The sequence below is a fragment of the Kryptolebias marmoratus genome, linkage group LG5 (assembly GCF_001649575.2).
Source record: "Kryptolebias marmoratus isolate JLee-2015 linkage group LG5, ASM164957v2, whole genome shotgun sequence".
In the NCBI taxonomy this organism is placed as follows: Eukaryota; Metazoa; Chordata; class Actinopteri; order Cyprinodontiformes; family Rivulidae; genus Kryptolebias; species Kryptolebias marmoratus.
In genome coordinates this window covers 21,714,529-21,729,979 of record NC_051434.1, presented here as the reverse complement: position 1 = coordinate 21,729,979, position 15,451 = coordinate 21,714,529, and the positions used below count along the sequence as shown (strand labels likewise).

At 38.0% G+C, this 15,451-nt stretch overlaps 1 protein-coding gene across 2 annotated transcripts in view; it reads left to right on the top strand.

Annotated features, from left to right (window-relative positions):
• The window catches only part of trappc9 (trafficking protein particle complex 9), a 336,991-nt gene that overhangs the window by 106,932 nt on the left and 214,608 nt on the right, over window positions 1–15,451 (top strand). For both annotated transcript variants that reach the window (XM_017431170.2, XM_017431169.2), the window contains one exon: window positions 10,186–10,338. In XM_017431170.2, coding sequence (XP_017286659.1) covers window positions 10,186–10,338 — 153 coding nt within the window. The remainder of the gene's footprint in view (window positions 1–10,185; window positions 10,339–15,451) is intronic.

Here is a 15,451-nt window from a genome sequence, read left to right as displayed (position 1 = left end):
CCGTTCGGGTTCAGATCAGGGGGGCCGTTCCTCCCAACCACAACCCTCCAGGTCTCACTGTCATTGCCCACGTGAGCGTTGAAGTCCCCCAGTAGAACAAGGGAGTCCCCAGGAGGGGCACCCTCCAGTAACCCTTCCAAGGACTCCAAAAAGGGTGGGTAATCTGAACTTCTGTTCGGCGCATAAATGCAAACAACAGTCAGGACCCGTCCCCCCACACGTAGGCGGAGGGAGGCTACCCTCTTGTTCACCGGGGTAAACCCCAATGTACAGGCACCAAGATGGGGGGCAACAAGTATGCCTACTCCTGCTTGGCGCCTCTCTCCGTGGGCAACTCCAGAGTGAAAGAGTGTCCAACCCTTCTCAAGGAGACTGGTTCCAGAGCCAGAGCCGTGCGTTGAGGTGAGCCTGACGATTTCTAGCCGGAACCTCTCAACCTCACACACCGGCTCAGGCTCCTTCACCACCAGAGAGATGACATTCCACGTCCCAAGAGCCAGCTTCTATAGCCGAGGATCAGACCGCCAAGGTCTCTGCCTTCGGCCACCACCCATCTCACATTGCACCCGACCCCATTGGCCCCTCCCATAGGTGGTGAGCCCATGGGAAGGGGGACCCACGTATCCTCTTCGGGCTATGCCCGGCCGGGCTCCATGGGTGAAAGCCCGGCCACCAGGCGCTCGCCAACGTGCTCCACCTCCAGGCCTGGCTCCATAGTGGGGCCCCGGTGACCTGCGTCCGGGCGAGGGAACACTGTGTCCAATATGTTGACTCATCATAAGGGGTCTTTGGGCTGCACTTCGTCACCTAGGACCTGTCTGCCTTGGGTGACCCTGGTAGGGGCATGAAGCCCCTGACAGCATAGCTTCTAGGATCATTGGGACACTCAAACCCCTCCACCATGATAAGGTGGCAGCCCAGGGAGAGGGGTGATGACTCCAATCATCTCATAAGATGGTCTTAGTTTTAGGCTCTGATAGGAAAGGTGGTGGGTGATATGCATTCCTCCTAGGAATGCTAGGCCCTTAAATGTGTCTGTGTTCACTTAAAGTTGCCTAAAATGGATCAGTATCATCAGGCTGTTGTAGGGTTATTTCCTTGATAGGGTTGATCAAATTCTGAATTCTTTTCGTCTTTGGTTTAGGTTCCTGAACTTCTGTTTTCTAGCAGCTTCTACATACGAGGCATTTCTGCAGATTTATTTTAAATTATTTTTAAACTTGTGAATGTGTCAAAACCTCCAACAGGCACAAATGATTATAATAATATTTGTTTTAATAATACAGCTTAAGTTGGAGTTCTGTGTTTCCAAACAAGTACCTGTTTTGCACCTGTCAGTGAACAGAATGACAGAAAGTATTTTGCTTTCAGTGCTGCTGGGAGCAGCTGTCATCACACGCAAACAGCTGGGTCTATTCAGAGTGCCTACATTATTGATCAGCCATATGTGCCTGCACACCATCACTATGGTTTCTCACTGTTTCTGAAACTGCACAAACACAGTTATGTATACCATTACATACCTATGGTGAAATACATTCAATCTTCCACAAAGTGTTGGCAGTGGTTGAAAAATTCTCCACACCCCTGTTAAAATGCCAGGTTATGGTTGTGCAAAAAAACTGAAACTATGATAAATCTTCAGCAATTTCTGGGACTGCCAAGGGTCTCCTCCAAGTAGGATTTGCCTGGATGACCTCTAGACTGAGGCAGCCTAATCAGAAACACAAACCACCTCAACTGACTCTCTTTGATGCAGAGGAGCAGCATCTCTACTCCAAACTCCCCCCAAATGATGAGCTCCTCACCTTATCTCTAAAGGCTGAGCCCGGCCATACTACGAAGGAAGCTCATTTCAGCCGCTTGTCATCCATACCTCGTGACCATAGGTAAGGGGAAGACAGATCAGTAAATTGAAAGCTTTGCCTTTCAGCTTAGCTCCTTCTTCACCATGACAGATCAGAGCAATGCCCTCATTACTGCGGATGAGGCCCCTATTTGTTGATCCATTGGCCACCGTGTTGGATTGGATTTCTTATGCCAGTGAAATGTTTTGTAACCATCTCCTGACTAATCCGTTTTAACTGTGTGATCCCATTGATACTTTAAAAGCTCTTTGTGTAGACTTTTATATTTACTGTGTGTAATTTTTACTATGACCATATATTAATACCATATAAAAAATTGCTTAATTTTATGAAACATTGTGGAGATTCAGATCTAAGGTAAAGGAACAAATGTCCTAAATTCTGGGCTGATTCTATTTACTTCCTTACTGCCTGTTAGGCTGTTGGTTTCAGTGGGTAATTGAATCCCTTAAGAGCCCATCTGGTGAGATAATACAAAATAATAACAACATACAGTGTTTTATTTTTGTTTGAATCTTTAGGTGTGTGCACATCTCTTGGTGGCATGAACATTTCAGATCTAAATACTGCATCATTTAAAAAATCCTTTTCAAAATCCTTTTATCAGTCACCCAGTATTAGTCATTAAGGCATCTCTTCATTTTACATGTCTATCTTAAATATGCATAAAGTAAAATCAGCAGATCTCCATTATTAAAATGTTTTTTGTGGCTGTGCTCAATATGTCTTTCTTTAGAAACAAACAAAATTTGTTCTACAAGGAAATCAGCTTGTTTTCTTATTTAAAGACTTAATCTGCAGGTTTAAATAGTTTCAGCTCATCTACATGCTTGTTTGGGTTTTTAGATCTCTTTTCACTGACCAGCTAAATAAGTTTTATCTATTAGTATTATCTCATTGCACTTTTAATTAACTTGTAGAAAATGACATTTAGAAACAGTTAAAAAAATAAAATAAAAAATTGACCCAAAGACTCAAACTCCTCCAACACATTAAGGTGTTGATTCTGCAGAGGGAAATTGATCAATAGGTTTTAGATAAATGGTGTGACACTCACCCAATGTTTGACAAAAGCATTTTCTCTTCTTTTTTTGAGCCCAAAGAAGTTGCTGGTACTACTTCTTTGTCTGTGCTGGATTAGGACAGTTACTTTAGTATGTCTTTGAATAGCTTACATGCAATAAACATGGTTTGCCACAAAGTGCTGTTTTTCATAAAACTTGAAACCCTTACACTTCAAAGAGTCATGCTGAAGTTGAGTAGACTGCCTGCCTTTGACTCCAAGGCCCCCTCCTTGCTTGATAACGATTGTGCCACAACATTAATAATCAGTTATAACTTGGAAACTCTTTCCAGAGTTTAGGCAAGGTCTTCAGACCTATGTTAAGAGCACATGGCATCATAGATCTAGGATGGTTATGACATGCACAAAATGTCTGTGGCAAGGTCATGGTGCTTTATTGTCCTAGTGGCAGAGTACTGGGCTTCTGGGTGGAGTGTGAAGGGCCTGTGGTGGCAGCAGATTTGTGACAGGGCGTGCACTGGCATCATCAATATGGTGCCAGCGGTGACAGACATATCCATGTGACAAGGCTGGTGTGCACTGGCAAGGATTGGTTATGGAGTGTTTGAGGCATAGCAGCAAAAGAAGAGAGAGTGGTGCCTGCCTTGATAACGATTGTCAATAGTCCTTCAGAATCTGTATTATGGAAGGAAACAATCTGAACAAAGGAGGCACTTTGGACCTGCGGTTTGGACTTGACAATTGAACTTCTATCTTGGACTTGTGACAATGACTGTTTGATGTTGTACTTTTATTTTTAGGATTGTTCAGTTTAGTTCATTTATATAGTGCCAATTAACAACAAGAGTCATCTTTGGGCATTGTACAAAAACATTAACATACATTATAAAAGCCATTTAATAAAAGTTATCCATCTAAGGCAGGGGTGTCAAACTCCAGGCCTCAAGGGCCGCTGTCCTGAGGGTTTTAGGTTTTTCTGTTCCAACACACCTGATTCAAATGGTTTGATTAGCTCCTCATCAAATCATCAAGTTCTCCAGGAGCATGGCAACAAGTCATCCATTTAAACCAGGTGATTTAAAGCAAGAACACATCTAAAACATGCAGGACAGCGGCCCTCGAGGAATGTGGTTTGACACCTTTGATCTAAGGAACCTAGCAGATTACGTACATCAAATCTTCACCTGATTTCAATCTCCCATCCTAAGCAGCACATCGGCGACAGTGAAAAGGAACAACTCCTTTTTACCAGGAAGAAACCTCCAGCAGAATCAGGATGGGTGGCCATTTGCCCCAGCTGCTGGGGTTTGAGAGGACAAAAAAGATACACAGACAAACACAGAATGACTTGTCCAGGTCATTCTGTGTAACTCAGATGAGTCCTGTGTCATGGATATGATTCCACCACAGGCACCATGCAACACCCAGGAAATTGATATTCTGCCACACTGACAATAAAGCACACCGACCTTGCTGTGGAAGTTTTCTGCATGCTCAAACCCATGTGGATATATCATGGGTGGGGGAGCCTTTGTGTTCTTAATGAGCATACCAAAACCTCACCAAGGTACAAAACCCATCCATGTTTCGACAATTTTCTTTTAAATTATAGCGGGGTCTCATACAGTCTGAAGGCAACCACAGTACTGCCCACTCTAGCCTCATGGATGAGTTATATACCCATCATGCCATTAGCACCATGCTAGTGGTCTTTTTGTGTATAGCTTCATCCAGACACGGTCAAAGAGAGCAATGCCAGAATGAAGCCCTAATGTGGTGAGATCGTGGTGAGAATGTGTTGCTGACATAGAGCTTGGTAAGTGCACAGAAAAACATCTCAGAAATGTTTAAAACAGCAGGGGTAAAAAAAACAAAAACAAAAACAACAACAACTACTAAACACAGCGTCATCACTGCTGGGGGTTTGCCCTGATCCAGCCCTATTTGAATTGGTCGTGTATTTCATGGAGAGCTTAGTGGAGTCTTAATCTATTTTAAAGGGAGCCTAACACCTGGTAGATTTGGATTAACAAAGAGATTCTCAGTCTGTTTTCATTTTTTGTGTCTTTCAAACAAAGATACAGGATGTTGTTTTTGCATCAAAGACTGATGCCTTTTATCTGTCTTTCTCTGTACCTTCTTGCATCTCCCGATTGTCACACTTCTTTAGTCATATTGTAGTAATTTTGGACAGACACGAGCTGCAAGAGGATTTCTGTTGTGCCCTGCATTTTCTTTGGGAGTTAAATGAATAAAAGATGAGATGAGTCTTAACAGGATCACATCTGTTGCAAAACAAACAAAACATTACTCTTTCTGCCATGGTGCAGACACAGCTATCTTTTAATGTATGACACATTCCCCATTTCTCAAAAACATGCATGCATTCAAAAAGTCTAAAGCCAATAAGTGATGGATAATACAGTCATCTAATAAATTACACATAGTTCTTGTACCTTTGCATAGCTGAAAGTGAGCTCTTTTCCTAACCTTGGTCTTTTTTTATTTTGAAGATTTAAACATGTTTTTTTTCAATTTAGCCCTGACCTAAATCACTTTAAACACATTGATGAGAGAAAACTCTTTCAGCTGCACGGAAAACAGAAACAGCAGAATAATACTGATTCAGTGGTTTACCTATCTGTAAGTTGTCTGTTTGGCCTTTTTTAATCTGACTTGATCAGAATTCTTAACCAGAAAAAAAATATGGAATGCTTCCTCTGGGTTGGGGATGAGTGTCTCAAGTGGAGGGGTTCAGGTATCTCTGTGTTTTGTTTATGAGTGATGGCCAGAGTAGAGCAGGAGATGGACAGATTGGGCCTTCATCGGCAGTAAAGAGGTCGTTGATATGGTCTACTGTGGTGAAGAAGGAGCTGAGCCAAAAGGCAAACCCCTTACTTTACTGGTTTGGGTGCATTCTAACCCTCACCTTTGGTCATAAGCTAAGAATCATGAATGAAAGAATATGATCCTGACAATAAGCAGCTAAAATGAGCTTCCACTGTAGGGTGACCAGGCTTACTTGGATTAAAACTAATGCTCCCCCACATTGAAAAGAGACAGCTGAGATGGTTTGGACATATGATTAGCCTGCCTCCTGGATACTTCCCCTCATGAGGCATTGTTGTCATGTCCCACTGGGAAGAGACACTGAGATAGAACCAGAACTTGCTGGAGGGATTATGTATTCTGTCTGGCCTAGGAACATCTTGGGGTACTCCAGAAGGAGCTGGAGAGGGTAGAGGGGTATCTGGGTTTGACTTGTTTCTTCCATGACCTGACGATGGGTAGGTGGAAGAAAACATGGATGAAGAAAATCATCCTTTAAATAGAAGTTTATTTGTACATCTTGTATCTAATACCAACTAAACTTCAATTTGATTAACATAAAGTAAAACAACTCAAACTTGTTAATTAGTAAACTGAAATATGACAGATAGTTGTCAAACTCTACTTAAAACTAGTGTTTGAATTTGGGATTGTCTTGCTTTTTATCTTTGGACTGTTATATAAAGAAATATTTTTTAGGATTGCATATAATTTAGCTATACATTTGTCTTTCTTTGTTAAATGGTTAATAGTATATTAGACATATGACAGGTTAGCTTTTAAAACACGAGAATTTCATTCTTTTTAGCTTTAAGCTCAGACCTTAGACCTGGAGGATTCAGCAGATTACACAAATATATTGGGTATATAGATTATCATTGATCTCATAACTAAAATATTAAGTATTCTACTTATTATACTTAGATAATCCAAAATGGCAATGAAGTTGAATCAATGCACTTTCTAAATTGTTTTAACATAAAAATAATATTATAGCTTTCATAAAAGTATTTATTATTGCATGGTTTTAAAAATTCAGTTTTCATTTTACTTATGTAGCACCAATTCACAACAGTAGTCTTCTTAGGACATTATACAAAGAAAAAACAAGTTCAAAATCATAAAACAAATCTAGATTAAAATCCAATTAAAGTCAATTCATTCCAATTATAATACAATACATTCACTTGTACATTTTGAAATGCAAACTAGTGAAAGTTATCTTTCTAAGGAAGCCAGCAGGTTGTGTTGAATCTTCACTTTGCAATCCCCCATCCTGAGCAGCACAGAGGCAACAGTGGAAAAGAATGCTTTTTAACAGGAATAAATGTCCAGCAAAAACAGAACCAGAATGGTCGGCCATCTGCCTTGAAAAGTTGGGGGCTGAAAGGACAATAAAAAGATCCAGACAAACACAAAATAATTGGTCCAAGCCTAGTTTATATATGGAGGAGAAAAAGAAAAAAACTGTGTAATGACAGCAGTAATTGCAAATACAAACATGGATAGTTGAGAGAAATAATCTGTGTAAGCCTTTACAGGCAGTCAAATTTCTTTGTACCCATTTGTTAAAAAAAAAAAAATCAATAAGCTTCACAAAAAAAGTTAAAACTGACAAAAATAATATTAATAATAAAAACAATTAAAAATCAACTAATTTAATCAATCATTGCTTTTAAAGTATTGTTGAACAGAAGTACAGAAAAAAAATAAAATGAAACTGGCCCTTACAAAAAAGTATGGTCACTTAATATTTTGTTGCAAAACCTTGCAATCAATCCGTCTCTCTGAGACTTCTGCACATGTCCACAGTTATTCTGGTCCACTCCTCATGAACAAACTGCTCCAGTTGTCTCAGGTTTGAAGGGTTCCTTGTCCAGACTGCAGGTTTCAGCTCTTTTCTCAGATGGTCAACAGGATTTAGATCAAGGCTCAGAGGGTCACTTCAGAAAAGGCCAGTGTTTTGTTCTGAGACATTCTTGGGTGTTTTTAGCTGTGTGTTTTGGGTCATTACCTGATTCAAGACACCCTGTGTTACATTCAGGAAATCAGCCCCAGAACAGAACAGAGCCTCCTCCATGTTTCTCTGTAGTTACAGGGTTCTTGTATTTTTCATTTTTGGGTCTGTGAACATAGAACTAATAGGACTTTGTTGCCAGAAAGCTCCAGTTTTGTTTCATCTGTCCAAAAGATATTCTTCCAGAATCTTTGTCAGTGTACATTTTTTACGTCATTTTTTTCGTGTTATTACTTTTGTCAGTTTTAAGTTATTTCAGTTACCATTGTGATGTTTTGTTTTGTTACCATTTACAAATAGTTGCAAAGAAATTTGTCTGCGTCTGTTGCAGCATACCTAAGGAATAGGTCAGAAAATTCAAGCCAACTCTAACTATCAAAAAGAAAAGTCTTAAACCTAATCTTAAAAGTGGACAGTGTGTCCACCAGGCAGAAACTGGAAGTTGGTTCCACACCTCCAGTTTCTACTTTTAGAAACTCTAGGAACCACAAGTAAACCTGCAGTCTGAGAACAAAGTGCTCTGTTAGGAAAATATGGAACAATAAGACCTTTAATATAAGATGGAGCTTGGTTGACAAGAGCTTTGTATGTTAGAAGTAAGATTTAAATTCTATTCTGAATTTGACAGGAATACTGAATAAATTTTGATTTGAATGAAAAGAGAACAGAATGATTTAGGACGTTTTTGTAAAGATTTGTCAGATTAATGTCTGTACTTGAACCTGCTCATTACCCTTTTGTTCACTAAGTACTTTTTCACTTGATGTGAAAGAAATAATACTTTGTTTTTCATTAGGTGCAGCTGATGTGAAAGTATTTTAATGGCTCCCTATGATACTTTAGAAAGGCATAAACTATTTCTCATCAATCATTTAGGTTACTTTTTTGACTGCTAATTAAATAATGTGATAGTAGTCTCTCCATCCATAGCCCAGGATTTCTGCTTGTTGAATTACAAGGTCTTATGTTACACATTGAAGTGAATATTTTCTTTTTTATAATCCTGATGTCTTTTTAATCATTCTTCCGCTGCCTCACTGGCTGCTCCTTTTCTCTCTTTTTCACTTTTAATTCAATTCAAAAGCTCTGAGTTCATGAATAATTGAAGGTAAGTGTTACTCACTGAATGTTTATTTGATGCTGCCTACGTTCACATCCTCTTGAAGGACTTTACGGATTTTGATGATGAATCGAACCAAGAAGTGTAAGCTGTTGTTCTTTGCAGTGAGCTTTCAGGCTCCCCCTCTGCTGTGCGTGTGTTATAATCAGCCTGTGTGCTGTTCCTGCAGCCTTGCGATCAGCAGTAGCTCACCTGCACAGGCTGAACACATGCTTTATTCAGGTGATGTTTCATTCATATTGGCTGAAGTGGATGCAGCTGAGTCGTTCGACTCATTTAGAGGAGCTAGGAAGCATAAATTGAAGCTCTGAGTCTGGTGATGGGCACGAGAAGGGTCACAGTGACGCTTTTTTTCTTTGTGTTCAGCTTTCTACACATGCAATCCTATTCCTAACATCATCAAAACAAGCTTGCACCTGAATATACCAAGTTTTTTAAAGAAAATGATATACAGTTTGTTGCAAAAGTATTCATCCCTCTTGGTATGCTTTCTGTTTTGCTGCCTTACAACTTGGAATTAATTTGGATTTTTATTTTGATTGAAAGTGATAATTCGACAAAAAATACTTAAGAATTATGAAGTTAAATAAGAAAAATATCTTGTTCTAAATAATCTTTAAATGTATAAAACTCAAAAGTAAAACTCAAAGCATTCAACCCACAAAACTCAATACTTTGTGTTTCCACGTTTGGCAGCAGTTCCAATATCTCTTCAAAGTCTCTTCAGGTCCATCTCCGTGATCTTGGTCCATCTAACCAGTGTAATTTTTGTCCATTCTTCCTGACCAAACTGCTGCAGCTCCTTCAGGTTGGATGGTGCTGCTTGTGTTCAACAATTTTTAAATCCAACCAGAGATTCTTAGTTGAATGCACATCTGAGTTTTGACTGAATCATTCCAGGACATTTACGTAGTTCACCTTAAACCAATGGAATGTTTCTTTAAGCAGTGTTTAGGGTCATTGTTCTGCTAGAAGGTGGACCTCTGTCCCAGTTTCAAATCTCTGGAAGACTCAAAAAAATTCTTCACAAAAATTTCTTCACATATTGTTCCATCCATTTCCTTTGTTTCTGACCAGTTTTCCAGTCTCTGCTTGAGAAAAACATGCCCACAGCACAATGCTGCTGTTTTTTAAAATAATCTCTTCCAAGAATCCCAGCTCTTTCCTTTATTCAAATAAAAAATCCAGTTAAATTCCAGGTTACAATATAGAAAGATTATAAAGTATTGATAAGTTTGACCACATTTCCTCTCAGAAGTGATCATCAAAGTCAAAACTTCAAATAAATATTTAAAAATGTTATTTTCCTTTGTTTTTGTTGATGCAGAAAAAGTGTTTGGTAGCTTTCTGAGCTGGGAGCTGGAGGAGGCCCTGAGCCACCTGCCTCTGAAGCCAGGGCACACCGTGACTCTGACAATCAGCATCAAAGTCAAGCTGGACTTTTCTGGTCAAGAGAGTCTGCTGCAGGACCTCAACGATGGTGAGTGGACGCAGGCTATTACAACTCAACACCTTCTGAATTCATCAGTGTATTCTCACTGGGTTGGCTAATGAACACATTAGTTCATCCTCCTGAGGAGATACAAAATTCACTTGTAACGTTTTGATTTGCTACTATCAGATTATTATATTTACTAATAATTTCCAAAATAAAACAAGAGTTTTGGTTAGCTTCTAGCAAAGGGCCAGTGTATGTTTGTGTATTTTAGTTTGATACAGGTCTGACACACATTTGTCAGTAAAATAAAGTCTTGTTGGTGTAAACCTTCAGCAGTAGATGCTGTTTGAGCTTGCTTTGAATTTTTGTAAGGGGATAAAGATTTTGATAGGTAGATGAATTTCCATCGCAGCTGTGACTTAAGCAAAGCTGACAGTAAAGATATACAGCACTGTAGTGTTTTTAACTCCGATGACAATTCCAATTTAAAAATTTTTGTATTGGTTTATGTGAACATTATGTTATCAGCCTCTACTCTAACATACACTAACCTCTGACCCCAGTGATTCCCAACACTTATTCTGAGCACTACACAAAGCACACAATTTTTGCTTCAAACTTTGTCAATAACCATCGAAGTCAAACCTGAAAACTATTGGATTGACATCTACAACTGATTAACTTTCAGAGTCAACCTAAATCAAGATGTCTGCTACAGCTGATGAACTTAGCAAGCATGAAAATTGCTATTATTCAGTCAACTTTACAGATATTGAGCAAACCCTTGGTGTGGTAGTAGGTGAGTCATTTCCAACATGTACTCTGAGCCCTAACTGATAACACAAGATCTTTGTTTAAAAGCGTAACATGTAAGGTGGCGGGTGATATTCATAGCTTCAGGAAATACTTCTTTTTATATTACTTTAATGTAGTTTTCCTGAGAAACTGGATGATGTATAAAGAGCAGATAACAGTCAACATGTCAACATCTATGAAACTTTATAGAACCCAGCACTTTTTAAAATAATATAACTAGAATAATATATATATATATATTTGTCTGTGTATTGACACTGACTGATGACTGAGAGACATTATCTCAAACACAAAAATAAAAATGTTTAAATCTCCTATATTTTTTCCCCCCAACATTTTTTGGGCTGGGTTGTTCAATGGGTTGTTCATTCTCACTTTAAAGCAGCTATTTCCACTTTTTAAATTATTTAAAAAAACAATTTAAAACTTGTTATTATTTAACCCAGCTGTCATTATCATAAAAGTTTTACACACATTTCTTAAGATGTCCTTTCATTCCACTGATAGACTTTAATTATGTGATTATACCACTAGAACAGCCATTATATTGATGGTAATTTATCCCTCAGGGGTAGGGATTTTTTTTTCATGAACATAGGTTCTTTTTTTTTAATGAAGCAGTCTGCACTGGTTAAACTCACTGTGTCTGTATTTCCTCACAGACTTTAAAAATGGAAACTAAGTTCTGCTTTCATAATGATGGCATACAGCTGCTCCTCCTGATCCAAGAATATGTTAAGTTTGATTTTTAGATATAAAACCAAGACAGGTTAATCTTGACTAAGATCATATTTAAAAGTTTTCCATTACTGTTCTTATAGTTTTATAAACATTTTAATTCAAAATTCTAGGTTTGAAGTAGCTATACTTGTTTTGTTCGAGCAGTCTGATGATTATTTTGTCTGTTTTGTCACTATTATTATGAAGTTTTAAGTCAGACAAAACTATGTAGAAGCACATTTGCTCTACTTTTTTCTCTCTGTTCCTGGTGGAGTCTCTTTCTCTCCGTCTCCTGACCCAAAACAATTATTGTTATAATTGTTTGAGTCAATCTGGCTCGCTTAGACCGACCTTGTCTGCCCAGCTATCTTCAATTTCTCCTTGGATTTTATGTAAACAAGATGCTCTGCCCCCTCCCTTGCCTAAGGACATCTGTGGATCTGCTCTGGGATGGTTGATAAACATTCCATCATATTATCAAAGACAATTGCCTCTGTGACGTGATTCATGGACTTCTCTACAAACACACACGCACACACACACGAACACACACACACACTCATACAACACACACCACATCGTCTTCCACCGTCTCTACAAACACACACACACTTTCCACCGTCTCTGCCTCGTCTCTGTCACCCCACCCGCACTCCCTCTCTCCCTTCCTTCACTACCTTAGTTTAGTTATCTTAGCAGTTCTTATGTTGGCTGTTAGCAGGCCTTTAGTACCATCAGTTAGCCTCTTGGTACCTTTAGTTTAGCATTATCATGTTTTAGTTTAGTTATCTTAGCATTTTTCATGTTGGCTGTTAGCGGGCCTTTTTGGTACTATTAGTTAACCTCTTGTACCTTTAGTTTAGTTTAATTTATCTTAGCTCATATTTTAGATATTATTAGATTATCAGATTCCTGATTGTTGTTTAGTTCAGTTTTAACTTTATCATGATTTCATTTAGATTATCTTAGCTACTATTTTGACTATCTTAGCTCATGTTTAGATGTGTTTAGTTTCATGACTTTATTTAGATGATCTCATATTTCATTTGGATTATACATTATTGATGTTTTTTATTTCTGTATTTCTATATTTTATTTTGGTGTTTTTATCTGTATTTGATTCTGTACCTGATTGTCCTGTATTTGATTCTGTTGTTGTTTCTGTGTTGTAAAGCACTTTCGATCGCCTTGCTGAAAAGTGCTATATAAATAAATTTCACTTCACTTCACTTCACTTCACTAGGAGAAACGTGGTAAACCATACCATGCACTGACAAATGCTGATCTTACAAAGTTGAACTACTTGAAAAGCCAAGTTACACTTAAAATTGGAAATTGCAGTGTTGTCACTGAGGCTGGAACGATTCATTGTATAACTCAAATATCTCAATTACTGGAAATCTTTACTGCAGGAGTCTTAGATGCTTCATTTAATCCATATGACTTTGTACTTCTCAGTGGTCACAGTATTTGACAGAGATGATTATTACTGTCACTCAAAATGCCTACATTATGTGTAACTGAGAACGAAGGAACAGAACAAGAAGGAAAATGAGAGCAATAGACCAAAAAAAGTCTGAGTTTTCATCAATATCAAGCAGATGGAAAGCCAATTTAGTTTTACGCTTTTGTAAAACTTAATTTTCACCACAATAACACAACATAAACAACTTTAGGAATTAGTCTAGTAGAACTCCCCCAGCTCTACAGACACAGAGTCACAAGGAAGGCTAAAGCTGTACTTGCTGATCCAAATCGCCTTCTTCATCGCCATTCTAGGTTGTTGCCTTCTTCTTGTAGATATATAGCAATTAAATCTAACACAAAAAGGTACAAATGTTGCCGGCATCATTAATAATTTGAGATAGACCCAAACAAACTGTGGTGGTATATGATTGTACTGTGTGCTATATGGATGTTGTGGTGTATTACTATTGGAATTTTTTTGGTATAATGTATTTATCTGTGATTGCTCTTGCTGTCTTGCAAAGCAAATTGCCCCTTGGGGACAGTAAAGTTTATCATTATCATCAACTTTGCAAACATTATCAATCTTGAGATCAACAACCAGATGCAACTTCCTGAATCATCCTGCAGAAACTGGAGCAGTAGTATCCATCTGCCTGTAAACTGATTCAGTGTCTAAAAAATACAGACCTAAACTTTGCAATTGTCAAAAAGGCACAGTTATGCCCTAGGTCAAATACATTGTTTCAGGTGATCCCCTAATTTTGCTCTAGATATGTTTGAAATTGTATTTTTCTGGAACAGTAAAAACAAAACTGCTGTCACAGACTCTCACAAACATCCTACCATCTTATCTTTGAACTGAGCTTTGAAAAGTCCAGATGACTAGGCCAAGTTCAAGGATAGGGGAGTAAATTATTAAAGTATTATTATTATAATACCGTATAATCACTGCTAATTATATTTAAAAAACTTGCTACATTTTTACATTTTCTTTATGTCTACTCTGTGCAACTGAAAGGGGGTGGGTCTAAATTGGACTTCTGTATGACATTATCATAGTGCAGTGCTAGACAGCATTGACAATACCCAAGACACCTTTAAATATAAAGCATTTTAAACAGTTTGAAATGCCTCTTCTGATTCAACCATCCTGTAAACCCAAATATAGGTTATTTTATTTGTGTCTGAAGTCAAATGTAAAAGTTTAAGCTTTCCAACACCATATAGTATATATACTTTTACTGGGTAACCTCTTCTCTAAAGGGTGCTGCACACTTCACAAGGACCAGGTAAATGGTTCTCTCTCCCAGGGTTATGAAGAACATAAAGTCGTTTTTTTTTGCAATCCTGTTTTGTGAATTCTTGCAGCTTGTTCTTGGCACATAATTAGAGCTGAACCTTTTTCTCGTGTAATGTCCGACAGCTGTTGTGTGATTGGTCAGAAATTTGAGGTGAGCTTGGTTAGTGCAGAAATGTTGACATTCCCCACTCTGAGTACTTCCCAGGAGTTTTTGCACTTGAGTTTAGAACAGAATAGAATAGAACAGAATAGGCTTTATTGTGTTTGCACCAGAAGTACAACAGAATTTGGGTTTGCTTTTTAAGTATAAAAGAAGTAAAACACATCATAAAAGTAAACAATAAATAAAAAACAAAGATAACACACACTAGTATGAGGTAAAAACACATTTAAAAAACAAGATTATTCACAAGACTAATTATGTACAGATTAATAATGCTCCAAATGTGCAACATTAACAAGATTAAGATTTCACTAGTTGTCCCATATTGCAATTATTCAGTTCTTACTGCAGCTCAGGGTCTACTTTTTATGGCTTTGTTGAATTTGTAAGTGGTGATGGATAAAAATGTTTTTAAAATCTGTTTATCCTTGTTTTGATTGATCTGTACCTTATTACTGAAGGTAACAGTTCAAACAGACCATGTCCAGTGGAAGTGTGTCCTTTAGGATGTAGGTAGGTAGGTACATTTATTTACATAGCACTTTTCAGCACAAGGCGACTCAAAGTGCTTTACAACACAAGAACAAAATTACAGACAGAGTTACAGAAACAAAATTACAGACAGGTACAAGATACAATGATAACTAATTGTCTAAATAAGCTAAGCTAAACCAAACAGATCTAAG